General features: G+C 42.3%; 2 protein-coding genes across 2 annotated transcripts in view; both read left to right on the top strand.

The window, feature by feature from the left end:
- The first annotated feature begins 4,463 nt into the window (after nt 1-4,463).
- Nucleotides 4,464-8,432, top strand: irf2bp1 (interferon regulatory factor 2 binding protein 1). The gene has a single exon (XM_003229631.3). It carries the CDS (start codon nt 4,834-4,836, stop codon nt 6,673-6,675), a length of 1,842 nt encoding a protein of 613 aa, XP_003229679.1. The 5' UTR covers nt 4,464-4,833; the 3' UTR covers nt 6,676-8,432.
- Nucleotides 8,433-14,375: 5,943 nt separating this feature from the next.
- Nucleotides 14,376-18,972, top strand: part of foxa3 (forkhead box A3) — a 35,327-nt gene continuing 30,730 nt past the window's right edge. The window contains exon 1 of the mRNA XM_003229630.4: nt 14,376-14,850. Within this exon, the coding sequence (XP_003229678.3) occupies nt 14,779-14,850 (72 nt within the window). The 5' untranslated portion in view covers nt 14,376-14,778. The remainder of the gene's footprint in view (nt 14,851-18,972) is intronic.

The raw sequence follows: 18,972 nt of genomic DNA, 5'->3' as shown, positions 1-18,972 counted from the left end.
AAAGATATTAGATTGTTTATTGGCCTTCGTGTCTGATTCCCAGTGCTCACGCTGCCCTGAGGTGTCACACTGTTGGCCTTTTCAGTCTTTGGATAACTGTGCTTTCTCTAAAACCCCCTTATAACCTCTCCCAGGCTGTCTATTATATGGGCCTAGCTGATGTGGGACCCACTGCTGACTCCAAATGCGTCTGGGTATCGAGTGGACCTACCAACCAAGGGTTGCAGATGTTTCAGCTGGGGTTGCGTGGATCTGTGGTGCTGTTCCCTCTCCGAGGTTTCTTTGGAAACTTTAGGGCTGTTTCCCTCAGGAGCTGAGAGGCTGTGAGCTCTTAGCCAGAACCTTTGGGACCTTTCCCCTGGAATTTCTGTTTCTGATTCCTCGGATGTTCTATATCCCCAGATGTTCTTGAGATATGAAGCTTTTCTACGGGACGAGCTGGTCTACGTCCTATAGCTTAGCTTCCTTAAGTGAGACTGACTTAAAAATGGCTCCTTCCCTCCCAGAGCCCTGAACAAGGGGCGGAACCAAACTTAATGATGATGAACAGGCAGCCTGCCCTATGACTGCAAACATTAGCAGAAAGAAAATAAAGTTGGAGCTTCTGATACAGCCGTACCAGCACATCCAGTCTTCTTTTTCCAATAATTTTTCTAGAAATTTTCTCCAAATACCTTCGAAGTAATTTTTTCCCATAATCCCTTCTTTACTTTTAAATTTGATGTTAGTTTGCCATTCTCCAAACTTCTCTATACCATTCATTAATTTGTATTTTCATCTCTCCTTTCCAATATTTTGCAATTAGTAATCTAGCTGCTGTTAATAGCATAGCTATTAAATTTTTTCCCTCTTATCTTTCTCATCCTCTTTTTTAATTAAAAGTAATATTTCCACTGGATTCCTACTAATTTTTATATTCATAATATTTTCTATTTCCCTTATAACCATTTCTCAAAAATCTTTTACATGTTTACAATCCCACCACATATGCATGTAGCTTCCAATTTCCTGGCACCCCCGCCAGCATTTTTCATTATTATTCTTATTCATCATATTTAACCTTCTCCATACTTCTTCTACCATATTTCCTATGGTAAGGTATTATTATTGATACTACAGTAGAGTCTCACTTATCCAACGTTCTGGATTATCCAACGCATTTTTGTAGTCAATGTTTTCAATATGTTGTGATATTTTGGTGCTAAATTCATAAATACAGTAATTACAACATAACGTTACTGCATATTGAACTACTTTTTCTGTCAAATTTGTTGTCTAACATGATGTTTTGGTGCTTAATTTGTAAAATCATAACCTAATTTGATGTTTAATAGGCTTTTCCTTAATCTCTCCTTATTATCCAACATATTCGCTTATCCAACGTTCTGCCGGCCCGTTTATGTTGGATAAGTGAGACTCTACTGTACAAATAAGCAAACATTAAATATAAAACAGCAGGATTAAATATATAAACAGCATGAAAAAAATCCCAATTAACAACCATTAAAACAAATTGGATAGCAACAGAGGTGACATTCAATACTAGAGAAGAACATGGAACACAAAGAAGAGAATAAATGTGTTTTTACGTAATTTATATTCTGTGTTTCTCTTGCTATCACACTTCAGATGTATCTACACGGTAGATATAACTCAGTTTGATGCTGCTTTGGGTGCCATGGCTCAAGGCTTTGGAAATCTGGGAGTTGTAGACTTACATAACGCAATTCAATTAATCTGCATTGTGTGGCAGTCTGGGGCTCCTTCTATACACTGCCATATAAAATCCAAATGATCTGTTTTGAACTGGATTATATGGCAGTGTAGACTCAGATAATCCGGTTCAAAGCAGATCATGCGGATTATTTACTTGGATAATCTGGATTGTATGGCAGTGCAGAAGGGGCCTCAATCTGTATAGGCAAAGAGGCCAAAACTCCGAAATGCAAAACCCTTTTTGGCCCGAAGCCTTTTGCAGAAACTAAACTCAACCTGTAGGACTTTTTTTTCCCTCGCTCCCCTGCCTGTCAATCACTCGCTTAGTCCCGCCCCTAGGATAGGGAAGGGGAGGGGACACTTTGCAGGAGAGAAAGAGGGGGCAGGAAATGCGCAATGACATCCGGGACCTCTCCGCGCGGGGCGGCTTGGGAAATGTAGTTCCCTCCCCTTCCAGCCAAGGAGCTGATTTAACCCTTTAACTTCCCTTTGGAGGAAGGATTTAAGGAGGAACGAAAGGGATGAAAGAGAGTGATGGAAGGAGAGAAAAGAAGAGGAGGGGAAAGGCAAGGAAGGCCAAGAGGGCCTTCAAGCACCTCCTCGGTCTCCCATCCAAGTCCTAACCAGGGCTGGCCCTGCTTAGCAGCCAAAGTCAGGCTGAATATCATTTTTGTAAGCCCCTACTAGCGCAGCAGATTAAACCGCTGAGCTGCTGAACTTGTTGACCGAAAGGTCGCCGGTTCAAATCCAGGGAACGGGGTGAGCTCCCTCTGTTAGCTCCAGCTTCTGCCAACCTAGCAGTTCGAAAACACGCCAATGTGAGTAGATCAATAGGTACCGCTCCGGCGGGAAGGTAATGGCGCGCCATGCAGTCATGCCTGTGGCCACATGACCTTGGAGGTGTCTACGGACAACGCCGGCTCTTCGGCTTAGAAATGGAGATGAGCACCAACCCCCAGAGTCGGACACAACTAGACTTCATGTCAGGGGGAAAACTTTACCTATCTATATATATATATATTAAAGTATTCACTAAAGAAAGGAACATAAAAAAGCAATGATTATTATTTCTGCAATTATTTTATATTTATTTTTACAGTATTTAGGCAAGAAAAGAACTCAAATAGGTAAAAAAAATTAAAAATTCGATTATTATTTCTGTAATAATAATTAATATTATTTAGCAATTATTTATTTTTATTATTTCTTCAATTATTATGATATATTTATTAAAATATATTATTCTATATGTTTTTACAGTATTTGGGCAAGAAAGAAACCTGTAGGTCAAAAAATCAATTATAATTTTTTTCCTGCAATTATTATTATTTATTTCGTGTCAAAAGCATTGCATAACAAACAAGTACAAAAGTGATAAAATAAAGGAATCACAAGCAGCTAAATAGTTTTAGACCAAAAGCGGGCAACATTATTATTATTATTATTATTATTATTATTATTATTATTATTATTAATAATAATAATGTTATTAATAATAACATAATTATTCAGTGCTATTTAAGGTGCCCAATGGCAACATTCACACTTGCCTCCAGCAGACAAGAGTTCTTTCTCCCACCCTGGACATCATTCCACAGGTACAAAAACCCAATTTGGATAGTTTCCAACAAACCTCACAACCTCTGAGGATGCCTGCCATAAGTGCAGGCGAAACGTCAGGAGAGAATGCTTCTGGAACGCGGCCAGAGAGACCGGAAAACTCACAGCAACCCAGTGATTCCGGCCATGAAAGCCTTAGACAACATATAGACCTCACAACCTCTGAGGATGCCTACCATAGGTGCCGGCGAAGCGTCAGGAGAGAATGCTTCTGGAACGTGGCCGGAGAGACCGAATAACTCACAGCAACCCAGTGATTCCGGCCATGAAAGCCTTCGACAACATATAGACCTCACAATCTCTGAAGATGCCTGTCATAGGTGCAGGCGAAACGTCAGGAGAGAATGCTTCTGGAACGTGGCCGGAGAGACCGAATAACTCACAGCAACCCAGTGATTCCGGTCATGAAAGCCTTCGACAACATATAGACCTCACAATCTCTGAAGATGCCTGCCATAGGTGCAGGCGAAGCGTCAGGAGAGAATGCTTCTGGAACGTGGCCGGAGAGACCGAATAACTCACAGCAACCCAGTGATTCCGGCCATGAAAGCCTTCGACAACATATAGACCTCACAATCTCTGAAGATGCCTGTCATAGGTGCAGGCGAAACGTCAGGAGAGAATGCTTCTGGAACGTGGCCGGAGAGACCGAATAACTCACAGCAACCCAGTGATTCCGGTCATGAAAGCCTTCGACAACATATAGACCTCACAATCTCTGAAGATGCCTGCCATAGGTGCAGGCGAAGCGTCAGGAGAGAATGCTTCTGGAACGTGGCCGGAGAGACCGAATAACTCACAGCAACCCAAGTGATTCCGGCCATGAAAGCCTTCGACAACATATCAACAATCTTTCATCCAGCCACCCACCTACACACTCAACCACCCATCCACTCACCCATCCACTCACCCATCCACTCACCCACCCGCCCGCTCGCTCGCTCGCTCGCCCACTCACTCACTCACTCACTCACTCACTCACTCACTCACTCACTCACTCACTCACTCACTCACCCACCCACTGCCTGAGTGGAAGGCTGCTGCCCGCAGGTCCGCCTTTAAGAGCCAGCTCCCTGGCAGCCCCGCCCCCGGCTGCCCGAACTACATCTCCCAGCGCGCCTTGCAGCGGAGTTATGTAAGTTTCTCCCTGGAAGAGGGCAGGCGGGCGAGAAGAAGAAGAGAAAGAGAGGAGGGGGGAGGAGGAGAAAAGAAAGCCAGGTCCCCCCTCTTTCCCCCCGTTCCTTCCTTCCTGGCCTTGGGAAGAGTTCTCCTCCGCGTCCTCCTCCTCCCCTCCCGCGCCAAACCCACATTAGGGGCGGGATTCCCGTCCGCACGATTTGCACGCGAGGGAGAGAAACGGGAAGGCCGCGCTGAGAGCCTGGCTGCTTCTGCCTCACCAGTTGCATTGGCGGCCCCCTGTTGGAGCGCGGCGGCATCGGTGGCCTGGATTGCGAGCCCTGCTGCAGGCCTCGGACGGGCAGGCCCTTTCCCTCCAGGATGTCTTCCTCGGGGCAGACGTCACGCCGGCAGTGGTGCTACCTGTGCGACTTGCCCAAGATGCCCTGGGCCATGATCTGGGACTTCAGCGAAGCCGTCTGCCGGGGTTGCGTCAACTTCGAAGGCGCCGACCGCATCGAGTTCCTCATCGAGACGGCCCGGCAGCTGAAGAGGAACCACGTCTTGCAGGAAGGCCGCTCGCCGGGGCCCCAGGGTGCCAAGCATGCCAAGGATGGAGGCGGTGGAGCCGGCGGGAGTGGCAGTGGCATGGCCTCCTTGGAGAGATACGAGCGGGGCAGCGGGCGTCTCTCCGGGGGCGAATACGCGCTCAGCCCGCGCTTGCCCAACGGTTTGGCTCGTGGCTCCGGCTCCGACGAGGGCGAAGGCAGTCGGCAAAGCCCCACGGCCCGGCGGGCGTTGCTCGGCCCGGTGCCCCCCAATTTGGTCCCGCAAGGGCTGATGGCCGGGCCCCAGGGCCTGCTAGCCGCCGTCTCCGGGTTGGGGGCTCGTCCGGGAATCATGGCATCGCCAATGCTAGGCGAGTTAGCCAAGCCGGCGAGGCTGGTGTACGGCGACTACGAGAAAGAGAAGCAGCGCAACAGCGAGTGCTTGGCGGAGCTGAACGAGGCCATGCGGGGCCGGGCGGAGGAGTGGCACGGCAAGCCCAAGGCGGTGCGCGAGAGGCTGATGGCGCTCTACGGCTGCGCCCCCTTCAACGTCCGCTTCAAGAAGGACCACTCGCTCGTCGGGAGGATCTTCGCCTTTGACGCCACTCCCCGGCCCAGTTACGAGTACGAGCTCAAGCTCTTCACCGAGTATCCCTGCGGCTCCGGCAACGTCTACGCCGGCGTTTTAGGAGTGGCCAAGCAGATGTTTCAGGATTGCCTCAAGGAGCCCGGCAAAGTCATCTCGTCAGGGTATAAGTACCTCGAATACGAGAAGTGCCACGGCTCCAACGAGTGGCGCCTCCTCGGCGAGCTGTTCACCGAAAACGTCCGCTTCTTCCGAGAGCCGCCCTCGGCGGAGACAATGCCACAGCAGTACCTCGACAGCAACTGCGCCATGCCGCCCAGCCTCCTGCTCAGGGCCGTGCCGCCTACGCGGGCCGTGATGCGCAGGCGCAAAGCCTCCCCCGAGCCAGATGGGGAGCTGTCCGGCAAGCTCACCGGCGAGGAGCAACAGCAGAGGCAGCACTGGTTGGCACAAAGCTCGGCCGGCGGGATGTATCCCTCCGGCATGGCCCACTTGCCGACGTCGGCGGTGCCGGAGGGATCCTTGCGCAACGACCCCTCGCCCATCACGGCTCTGAAGAACGTGGCCGACACTTTGGGGAATAAAGAGGTCAATCCGGTGCACTCCACCACCGCCCGGCAAAACAGCGCCAGCCCGGCTTCGCCCGCCGCGTCCGGCCAACACCGCTTGGTGCCCCGCAACGGAGAGCCAGGCCAAGCGACGACCACTTCCTCCTCCTCCTCTTCTTCCTCTTCTTCTTCCTCTTCTTCCTCCGGAGCCCACTCTTCCGGGGGAGTGGAGCCGAGCGGTGCCCAGAGCGCCCCCGATTCGTCGGGCGGTGCCGGCAGCGCCCCGCTGTGCTGCACCATTTGCCACGAGCGCCTGGAGGATACCCACTTCGTCCAGTGCCCTTCGGTGCCCGGGCACAAGTTCTGCTTCCCGTGTTCTCGGGATTTCATCAAAGCCCAAGGAGCCGCCGGCGAGGTTTATTGCCCAAGTGGGGAGAAGTGCCCCTTGGTGGGCTCCAACGTGCCCTGGGCCTTCATGCAGGGCGAGATCGCCACCATCTTAGCCGGAGACGTCAAAGTAAAAAAGGAGCGCGACCCCTGAAAAGAGCGGCGTCCGTCAGTCCGCCCATCGTCCGGGACAGTGTGCCAGGGCTGAGCGCTCTTCAGTCGCCCTCTCCGAATTCCACGGTGGCCGTGACTGGAATGAGTAACTTACTCCCCGCCAGACGCCGGCACCCTTTGCTTGACACCCACGGTGGACTAGGGCCTTGTCTGTATATAAATCTATTTTTTAAATAATAATTTCCATAGCAAGCTGATATACGAAGCCGCGTCTTACGTTTAACCAATCGTTTGTGTTGTTCTGTCGGGGCAAAGAATCCGGAGAGTTAGAAAATATGATTATTATTATTTTTAAAAGGGCAGCTGTTTGTTTATCCAAGTATCCTACCCCAGGTTCATACCATCCTGTTAGGATGCCCTGAGAAAATATGATTTTTTTAAAGGGCAGCTGTTTGTTTACCCAAGTATCCTACTACTCCAAGTTCATCCCATCCTGTCTTGTATCCCCAAACCAAAACTCCCTTCCTCTTGTATCTGTATGTTTCCCTCAACTTTCCTTATCCCATCCAATCCATTGCCCACCATCCTAAAACCAGTGTCTCCATTCTACTGCTCCCCGAGCATTGTGTGTTTTGTGTGTGTGTACATATATATATATATATGGGACTAAATCTGTGCAACATTTATATATATATTATATAATTGACATGGGCCAACTTGGGTCCTCTAGGTGTTTTGGACTTCAACTCCCACCATTCCTAACAGCCTCAGGCCCTTTCCTTTTACCCCTCGGCCGCTTAAGCGGCCGAGGGGTAAAAGGAAGGGGCCTGAGGCTGTTAGGAATGGTGGGAGTTGAAGTCCAAAACACCTAGATGGCCCAAGTTTGCAAATGTCTGATATATAGATATATCAAGTCCAGATTTCTGTTCCTAGCCAGTTTTGATTCTCTTTTATTCTGAGCAGGAAGACGAGTCGGATGGGAATCGCATTTTTTGGAGAGGAGAGGGTCTGGGAAAAGACGGGAAAAGTGCCTCTTGTGTAGATTTTTATGTCCGAAGCGGAAGGTGGGTGGTTTCCTTTCCCCCGTACCAAAAGACTTCAGCGTGCACACCAAAAAAACGAAGAGGAAAATTAAAAAATATAAGTGGGAGAGATGAGAAGGAACGAAGGAGCAATTGGATGGGAAAGTTCCCAGTCCAGCACTTAATCCAAATGAGTCTGAGAGCATCGCCCATTCGTTTCAATAGAACCAGTGCGGTTTTCAATAGAGGGACCAGTTTCTGGCCTTCTACATGTTGGACTTCCGACTCTCAAAATCCCTCGATTTGGGGCGTCTAGGAGCCAAAATTGGCCGTCAATTGGTAATACAATTCAGAGGCCAAATCTTCATCACTGGGGACAGACAAACGGAGCCTAGTTCAAAACGAGGCTATTTATCTTAATTCCTAACCCCAAGCAAAATCGAAGCCTCGTAAGGGATGGGATTCTGTCGCAATAAATCAATCGGGATTTTGACTAGGGAGGTGTACATAAATAAACGTGATTCGGAGAGGCGGAGGGATCGGAGACAGACATATATATGTATAAAAGTCTGACTTGCGTGGTCCTCAAGCTGTGTTACGCACCAAGAGAGGGCTCTGTGTATTTTGAATATTGCGATGGTGGGGTTCAAGGCGATGCAAGAAGAAGGAGCGGATTTCCGCATTATATGGAAAAGAGAGAACGTTAAGTTTGGGGTTCTTTTTGTATTTCATTTACTTGTCTCTGTCAATAAACTTGATTATCTTTTTTTCTCAATTTACTGTGCATCATATTTTGCAACCGAGGAATAATAATAATAATGATAATGATAATAATAATAATAATAAATCACACAGTCCTAGACACTTGGGAAGTGTTTGACTTGTGATTTTGTGAAACGAAATCCAGCATACCCTGTTTCCCCGAATATAAGACATCCCCAGAAAATAAGGCATAGTAGAGGTTTTGCTGAATTACTAAATATAAGGCCTCCCCTGAAAGTAAGACCTAGCAAAGTTTTTGTTTGGAAGCAAGCCTGCTGAACCAGAGTATGCAGGATCGGTAAATGTACATATTATAAATTGTTGTACATTGAAATAATGGTAGTAACAAGAAATTCCTGATGAGATTCACAGTTGGTTTGTGATGACAACTACTGTACAGTATATAAGAAAGCTTCATTTTTTTTTGTTCAACTATAAATGTGAATTCTTCTTCATGGAAAAATAAGACATCCCCTGAAAATAAGACCTAGTGCAACTTTGGGAGCAAAAATTAATATAAGGCACTGTCTTATTTTCGGGGAAACAGGGTATCTATCTTGTTTGCTGTGTCATACAATAATAATAACAACAACAACAATGTATGTGTTACTTTCCCTTTAAGAGTTCAGAGTGGTATACAGTACGACCCCCGACACCCGTATCCATGGGACAAATACTTCAATTAGGACCTCCTATACAACAATAGTAATAGTAATAATAACAATAATAGTAGTATAATAACAGTTTATGTGTTTCTTTCCCTTTAAAAGTTCAGGGCAGTATAGAGTACAACCCCTGTATTCACAAAGCCAATACTTTCCATTTTACTTAGTTTCGTTTCTTTACTTAGGGCCTTCTATGCAATATTAATAGTAATAATAATAATAACAAGAGCAATGTATGTGTTCCTTTCCCTTTAAGAGTTCAGGACAGTATAGAGTACGACTTCAATTGGACATCCTATACAACAATAGTAATAATAATAATAATAACAATAATAATAATAATAATAATAATAACAATTTATGTGTTTCTTTCCCTTTAAGAGTTCAGGACAGTATAGAGTACGATTTCACTTAGGACATCCTATACAACAATAGTAATAATAATAATAATAATAATAATAACAATTTATGTGTTTCTTTCCCTTTAAGAGTTCAGGACAGTATAGAGTACGACTTCACTTAGGACATCCTATACAACAACAACAACAACAACAACAACAATAATAATAATAATAATAATAATAATAATAATAATAATAATAACAACAATTTATGTGTTTCTTTCCCTTTAAGAGTTCAGGGCAGTATAGAGTACGACTTCACTTGGGACATCTTATACAACAATAGTAATAATAATAATAGAATTAATAATAACAATGTATGTGTTTCTTTCCCTTTAAGAGTTCAGGGCAGTATAGAGTACGACTTCACTTGGGACATCTTATACAACAATAGTAATAATAATAATAGAATTAATAATAACAATGTATGTGTTTCTTTCCCTTTAAGAGTTCAGGGCAGTATAGAGTACGACTACACTTAGGACATTTCAAGTGGGGGCAAACTGCATTAATTCTACAGTGTAGACGCACCCCAGGACATAGGAAAACACATATCTACATTGACAGCCATTTTCACGAACCTCACACTCATCTCCTGATATTTCGCTCTTTTTGTTCCGCTCCCTTTAGACAGCACTAGATAATGCATTTATACTTTTAAGAACATTTGTTTAATTTATTTTCAATAGTCTTATGTTTAATTCTAATTTAGTGGTAATACACACTAGGCTCGGAGTTGAACTACAACTGACATCATACCAGGTCAGCCCAGAAAAACCCCATCAGTACTTAAAGTTTGTGATGTTGGGCAAGTTTGCTCTGGTTCAGTGTGCTCTCTGGCTGTAGGGAAAACTACAACTCCCACTATGGTGAGTCAGTCCCATCAAACCCCTCCAGTAGGTTGAGTTAGTCATGGGGGTTCTGTGTGCCAGGTTTGGTCCAAGTCCATCATCAGTGGAGGTCACAGTTTCCCTGGTTGTGGATGAACTACAACTCCCAGAAAGGAAGATCACTTGCCCCCAAACCACTCCAGGAATCAAATTTCAGCATATCAGGTATGTGTGCCAAGTTTGGCCCAGATCCATCAGTGTTTGGGTTCACTGCTCTCTGGATGTAGGTGAACTAACTTCCTCAAATCAAGGTGAATTTCCCTCAAAGACCTCAGATATTTTCTGCTGGTCATGCGGGCTCTGTGTCCCAAATTTGGTCCAATTCCATCTTTGGAGAAGTTCAGAGTGCTCATTAATTGCAGGTGAACTACAAATCCCAGTACCTACAATTTCTAAATGTCCAGGCCAATTCCCTCCAGAGCTCACCAGTATTCAAATTTGGGCATATCGGGTGTGGATACCTAGTTTGGTCCAGATCCATCCTTGTTTGGCTTCTTAGTGCAGTCTGGATGTAGGTGAACTACAACTCCTATAAATCCCTCCAGTATTTTTTGCTGGTTGTGCGGGTTCTGCGTGCCAAGTTAGTTCCAGGTCCATCATTGGTGGAGTTCAGAGTGCTCTTAGATTGCAGGTGAACTATACATCCCAGTACCTACAACTCCTATAAATCATGGTGAATTCTCCTCAAACCTCTCCAGTATGTTCAGTTGCTGATCAATTTCTCTGTTTTCTGTGTGCCATAGAAAATAATAGGAAAGGGTTATGGGAGAGGCAGTGGGCAGAGTCATGCAAATTCCGCACCAATGGAGAGAGTCAGAAACACTGGGGTGTCTGTGGCGGAGGAAAAACAGAAAATCAAGGATGAAATTGTCCCTGTATGAAAGCCTTCACTTGGGTAGTGGGCAGTGTGGTGTTTGTGGAGGACATTGGCAGGGCTCTTGGACATGTTTACGGCACTTGCTATAAACTGCAATATTATTCAAGTGAGGGCCATTAGCGTCTCCTGAGTCGTGGGAGCTATTGTTATTTGTGGAAGTGGGAGCCTTTTTGAGTAAGTGAACACCCCAGCCACACACACAGGTACATATTTTCACTTTTATGATGTGGATAGATAGATAGATAGATAGATAGATAGATAGATAGATAGATAGATAGATAGATAGATAGATAGATAGATAGATAGATAGATAGATAGACAGACAGACAGACAGACAGACAGACAGACAGACAGACAGACAGACAGACAGATAGATGATTGATAGGTAGGTAGGTAGATAGATAGATAGATAGATAGATAGATAGATAGATAGATAGATAGATAGATAGATAGATAGATAGATAGATGATAATAAATTAATAAACAAACAAATACTGGCCAATACACATTTTGGTGCCTCAAATATTAGTCCTGTTTCTGGGTATGTTTGACCCACTGATTCCAAAAATGGCACCAGATTTCCCCCATCAGCCCTAGTCTCTGAGGTACAGAATATATGACGTATACCAGTCACCCAATGAAAACCATGATATCTAAGAAACTAGACCTGATGCTGCCTAACCAATGCAGTTTTCAGAATTGGCACCCCAAAGAACCCCAAGAACAGGCCAAAAAATCAAGATAAAAAGAAGAGGATTTTTTTAGTCGGCCTGTGTATTATTATTACAGTAGAGTCTCACTTATCCAAGCTAAATGGGCCGGGCTGTGGCACAGGCTGGTTAGCAGCCAGCTGCAACAAATCACTCTGACTAAGAGGTCATGAGTTTGAGGCCCGCCCGTATCTGTGTCTGTGTCTGTCTCTGTTCTATGTTATAGCATTGAATGTTTGCCTTATATGTGCAATGTGATCCACCCTGAGTCTCCTTCAGGGTGAGAAGGGCGGAATATAAATACTGTAAATAAATAAATAAACCTTGGATAAGCTAATATCTTGGATGATAAGGAGGGATTAAGGAAAAGCCTATTAAACATCAAATTAGGTTATGATTTTACAAATTAAGCACCAAAACATCATGTTATGCAACAAATTTGACAGAAAAAGTAGTTCAATACGCAGTAATGTTATGTTGTAATTACTGTATTTATGAATTTAGCACCAAAATATGATATAGTACAGTCTCGCTTATCCAACGTAAACGGGCCAGCAGAACATTGGATAAGCAAATATGTTGGATAATAAGGAGAGATTAGGGAAAAGCCTATTAAACATCAAATTAGGTTATGATTTTACAAATTAAGCACCAAAATATCATGTTATGCAATAAATTTGACAGAAAAAGTAGTTCAATACGCGGTAATGTTATGTTGTAATTACTGTATTTATGAATTTAGCACCAAAATATGATATAGTAGAGTCTCACTTATCCAACGTAAATGGGCCGGCAGAACGTTGGATAAGCAAATATGTTGGATAATAAGGAGGGATTAAGGAAAAGCCTATTAAACATCAAATTAGGTTATGATTTTACAAATTAAGCATCAAAACATCATGTTATACAACAAATTTGACAGAAAAAGTAGTTCAATATGCAGTAATGTTATGTTGTAATTACTGTATTTAAGAATTTAGCACCAAAATATCATGATACATTGAAAACATTGACTACAAAAATGGCTTGGATAATCCAGAACCTTGGAAAAGTGAGTCTTGGATAAGTGAGACTCTACTACTACTACTACTACTATTATTATTATTATTATTATTATTATTATTATTATTATTATTATTATTATTTTATTATGACACAGCAAACAAGACAGATATGCGATTTCGTTTCACAAAATCACAAGTAACACTTCCCAAGTGTCTAGGACTGTGTGATGTATTTTCGGATGATGTGCGCAGATCCCAGCAGGGTGGCCTTTTGCAGTTGGCAAATCGTAATTTTGTCAATGTCTATTGTTTCCAAATGCGGGCTGAGATCTTTTGGCACGGCACCCAGTGTGCCCATCACCACCGGGACCACCTACACTGGTTTCTGCCAGAGTCTTTGAAGTTCAATCTTGAGGTCCTGATAGCGGCTGAGTTTTTCCTGTTGTTTTTTGTCAATGTGACTGTCACCTGGGATGGCGACATCAATGATCCAAACCTTTTTCTTTTCCACAACTGTGATGTCTGGTGTGTTGTGTTCCAGAACTTTGTCAGTCTGGATTCGGAAGTCCCACAATATCTTTGCCCGCTCATTTTCCAATACTTTTGCAGGTTTGTGATCCCACCAGTTCTTTACTGCTGGGAGGTGGTACTTGAGGCATAAGTTCCAATGGATCATTTGGGCCACATAGTTGTCCCTCTGTTTGTAGTCTGTCTGTGTGATTTTCTTACAGCAGCTGAGGATATGATCAATGGTTTCATCGGTTTCCTTGCACAGTCTGCATTTTGGGTCATCAGCTGATTTTTCGATCTTGGCCTTGATTGCCTTTGTCCTGATGTCTTGCTCCTGGGCTGCAAGGATCAGGCCTTCTGTCTCCTTCTTCAGGGTCCCATTCGTGAGCCAGAGCCAGGTCTTCTCCTTATCAGCTTTTCCTTCAATTTTGTCAAGGAACTTTCCATGCAATGTTTTGTTGTGCCAGCTGTCAGCTCTAGTTTGTAGTGCCGTTTTCTTGTACTGATTCTTTGTCTGCTGTGTTTTGAGGCGTTTCTGATTTTTGACTTCAATCAAAGCAGGTTCTTCACTTTGCTTTACATATTCTGCCAGGGCATGTTCTTCTTCTTTGACTGCTTGTTTTACTTGTAAGAGTCCTATTATTATTATTATTATTATTATTATTATTATTATTATTATTATTAATAATAATAATAATTCCTACCATTGATCTTTGATCCCATTACTGTGAAAAGCTAACTATCAGCTCCCATGTTGGACAGCTCTCTTCCACCAGATGGCAATGATACCTATGGCATTAGATGATGGAGCTCACCTAAGGTAAAAAAAAAATTCCTTTTTGGGGCGGAGTATTGGGAGAAGTGTCTCACTTTATAAAGACTTGCTTCTCTCTTCCAAAGGACCAGCCCTTCTTGCTGCAGAGACCAAGCCGGTTGGGCCTCTGAGCGACAAAAAGGCATTGCCACCAATGCGGCGTCCCAAGATCGGACCCATTGTCCACATCCATGGAAGCCTGTTGAGTCCCATTGGCTTCTAGAGGGGAAAATCACATTCCCAATTGGGATCCAGTCCGAAAAAGGCGCCTGTCCCTTGGTCAATCTCGAACTCGTTGCTTTTTTGGGTGGGCGCCACTGGGCTGGAAAGAACACCTATTTTCTTTAAAGAAGAAGAAGAAGGACCCGGAAGAAAGTGATTCCAGGATTTTTTAATACATATATATATATATATATATATCCATATCTAATAAATCTCCATCCTTTATTTTATTTTAATTTCCTTCCCTCTCGACGGGACTTTTTGGAATGCTGGGCTCCGTCAAAATGGAATCGCACGATATTTCGGAATGGACTTCGTACTACAACGACCCCACAGAGGTGAGTCGGAATAGATCTTTGTTGGTTTGAGATATATATATATACACACATATACATGTGTCTTTATATGTAATAATAATAATAAATGTTATTGATTAGCCCTTAGGCCATATCACAATACTAAACCAAACAACAAGGCTTGATAAAACTTGATAACGCTCTATGTAGTAAGTTAAAATGAGAAATATGTATACAGTAGAGTCACACTTATCCAACATAAACGGGCCGGCAGAATGTTGGATAAGCGAATATGTTGGATAATAAGGAGGGGTTAAGGAAAAGCCTATTAAATATCAAATTAGGTTATGATTTTACAAATTAAGCACCAAAACATTATGTTATACAACAAATTTGACAGAAAAAGTTGTTCAATACGCAGTAATGCTATGTAGTAATTACTGTATTTACAAATTTAGCAGCAAAATATCACGATGTATTGAAAACATTGACTACAAAAATGCGTTGGATAATCCAGAACGTTGGATAAGCGAGTGTTGGATAAGTGAGACTCTACTGTATATGTATATATATGTGTGTGTGTGTGTCTCTGTGTGTCTGTATATATGTGTCTTCGTATATGTGTGTATATTTATCACAAGACGCATATATAAATACAAAGAGAGACATATGCATATAAACATATGCATATACACACATATATACATATATACACATATACATATAAATATATATACACACACACACAGAGGCACATACATAAACATGGTACTATAACGAACCCACAGAGGTGAGTCGAATTTTTTTGAAATAAATGCTTGTTTATTTGAAATATATATACACATATACATAAACATAATACTATAGCGAACCCACAGAAGTGAGTCAAAGTGAATTATATTTTGGAACAAATATTTGTTTTACACACACACATACATACATATACATACATACACAAATATATATACAGTAGAGTCTCACTTATCCAAGCCTCGCTTATCCAAGCTTCTGGATTTTCCAAGCCATTTTTGTAGTCAATGTTTTCAATATATCATGATATTTTGGTGCTAAATTCGTAAATACAGTAATTACAACATAACATTACTGCGTATTGAGCTACTTTTTCTGTCAAATTTGTTGTATAACATGATGTTTTGGTGCTTAATTTGTAAAATCATAACCTAATTTGATGTTTAATAGGCTTTTCCTTAATCCCTCCTTATTATCCAAGATATTCGCTTATCCAAGCTTCTGCCGGCCTGTTTAGCTTGGATAAGTGAGACTCTACTGTATATAAATATTATTTATTTTATTTATTTTATTACAATATTTATATCCCGCCCTTCTCACCCAACAGGGGACTCAGGGCGGCTTACAATAAAACACATATATAAAAATTATACAGTGCAATATAAATCAGTTAAAAAAATTATTAACTTACATCAGTATTCATAAAACACATTATAAAAATGTAACTCTGCATTAAATTGTTGATTTTAGCCGGTTCTTGTAAGCCGCCCCGAGCCCAAGGGGAGTGGCGGCATATAAGTTTGATAAATAAATAAATAAACGTGCATATACACACATGCATATACTGGCAGAGCTGAGTTAAACTGAAATGTTTTGGAATAGATACTTGTTTATTATATATATACATACATACTCACACACACACACACACATATCTACATATACATATTAGCAGAAGTGATTGGAATTGAAATATTTTGGAACAGTTGTTGATATATGTGTGTGTGTGTGTAAGGTTGAAATAAGCTAATATCGTTGAACTTGAAGTCTGTATTCCATTCTTTTTTGGAGAGTACGTCACATGTAAAGAATACAATTTGGGAAACAGAGCCATTCTTTATGATCACCATGGGATGGGAACGTGTGCTTTTGTGCCCAACTCTTCATTCGTTCTAATACACAAGTGTGATATTAATTTATCCATGACAACTCAAACGGACTTCAAAACTAGAGGGAAGTCAACAGGGTCTAGCTCCATGAAGCTGTTCGTCTCGTAAACCTCAGAGTTACTTTCAGAGATCTGATCCAATCTCTCATTTTCCCAACCAAGGCGGGCAAGATGTTCCTAGGAAGACTTCAACAAGAAAGAGCGAGGAATGTCCAAAGTTGTTTTGAGACTCCATATCTGGCATTTAGTAGCATACATTTGCCCACATCTATGGCATGCATCCTCAGAGGTTGTGGGGTGTTGGAAACTAGGCAAGTGAGGTTTATATATCTGCGGAATAATGTCCAGAGCAGGAGAAAGAATGTTTGTCTGCCTGAGGCGAGTGTGAATGTAGCAGTTCCACAGATATATAAAACCCCACTTGCCTAGTTTCCAACAGAGCTCACAACCTCTGAGGATGCCTGTCATAGATGTGGGCATAAACGTCAGGAGAGAATGCTTCTGGAACATGGCCATATAGCCTGGAAAATTCACTGCAACTAAGCCTTACTTTCCTTTTTATTTCTCTGGAGAAATGGTGTATACAGTAGAGTCTCACTTATCCAAGCTAAACAGGCCAGCAGAAGCTTGGATAAGCAAATATCTTGGATAATAAGGAGGGATTAAGGAAAAGCCTATTAAACATCAAATCAGGTTATGATTTTACAAATTAAGCACCAAAACATCATGTTATACAACAAATTTGACAGGAAAAAGTAGCTCAATACGTGGTAATGTTATGTTGTAATTACTGTATTTACGAATTTAGTCCCAAAATATCACCATATATTGAAAACATTGACTACAAAAATGGCTTGGATAATCCAGAAGCTTGGATACGGGAGGCTTGGATAAGTGAGACTCTACTGTATTTACAACATTGTAAACTTGGGCAATGCAAATTATGGCTGCCTCTCGGCATCATTCCTTCCATTTATAATCCGTATGTGGGCGAAATGTCAGGAGAGAATGCTTCTGGACATGGTCATACAGCCTGGAAAACTCACAGCAACCCAGTAATTCTAGCCATGAAAGTCTTCGACAACAGATAGATAGATATGATAGATATCTACAGTAGAGTCTCGCTTATCCAACGTAAACGGGCCGGCAGAATGTTGGATAAGCAAATATGTTGGATAATAAGGAGAGATTATCTAGTTTTTCAGCCCTTTTTTTAAGACTGGAAAAGCCCCGCTCAGCTTATATTCGGGTGAGGGTCCTGGTTGGCTTATATTTGGGTCAGCTTATACTCGAGAATATATGGTACATTTATTATTTTTTCTATTATTATCGGTATTATTACATTTATTATTTTTCTCTATTATTGTTGCTACTATTACATTTATTTTTCTTTATTTGTATTATTATTAATAATATATTTATTATTTCACTCTGATCTTACTAAAGTAGAGTCTCGCTTATCCAACGTAAACGGGCCGGCAGAATATTGGATAAGCGAATATGTTGGATAATAAGGAGGCATTAAGGAAAAGCCTACTAAACATCAAATTAGGTTACGATTTTACAAATTAAGCACCAAAACATCATGTTATACAACAAATTTGACAGAAAAAGTAGCTCAATACGCAGTAATGTTATGTAGTAATTACTGTATTTACGGATTTAGCACCAAAATATCATGATGTATTGAAAACATTGACTACAAAAATGCGTTGGATAACCCAGAACGTTGGATAAGCGAGTGTTGGATAAGTGAGACTCTACTGTATTTGCCTTTGCATTTGGAAGCTGCCCTGAGTCCCTTTGGGGAGAGAGGGCGGGTTAGATATATATATATTTCATTATTATTATTAATACAGATAAGAAAGAGAGAGAGAGAGAGAGAGAGATGATAGATAGTTGAAAGATGTGCCAGAAATGTGGGCGAAACATCAGGAGAGAATGCTTCTGCTGGAACATGGCCATACGGCCCGGAAAACTCACAGCAACCCAGTGATTCTAGCCATGAAAGCCTTCGACAACAGATAGATATCTATTTGCCTTTACATTTGGAAGCCACCCTGAGTCCCTTTGGGAAGAGAGGACGGGTTAGAAATAAAAAAATATTATTATTATTATCATTATTATTATTAATACAGATAAGAAAGAGAGAGAGAGAGATGATAGATAGTTGAAAGATGTGCCATAAATGTGGGCAAAAGATCAGGAGAGAATGCTTCTGGAACATGGCCATACAGCCCGGAAAT

Source organism: Anolis carolinensis, unplaced genomic scaffold (genome assembly GCF_035594765.1).
Source record: "Anolis carolinensis isolate JA03-04 unplaced genomic scaffold, rAnoCar3.1.pri scaffold_10, whole genome shotgun sequence".
In the NCBI taxonomy this organism is placed as follows: domain Eukaryota; kingdom Metazoa; phylum Chordata; class Lepidosauria; order Squamata; family Dactyloidae; genus Anolis; species Anolis carolinensis.
Note: the sequence above shows the minus strand (reverse complement) of the source record. Positions and strands in the feature narration are given on the sequence as shown.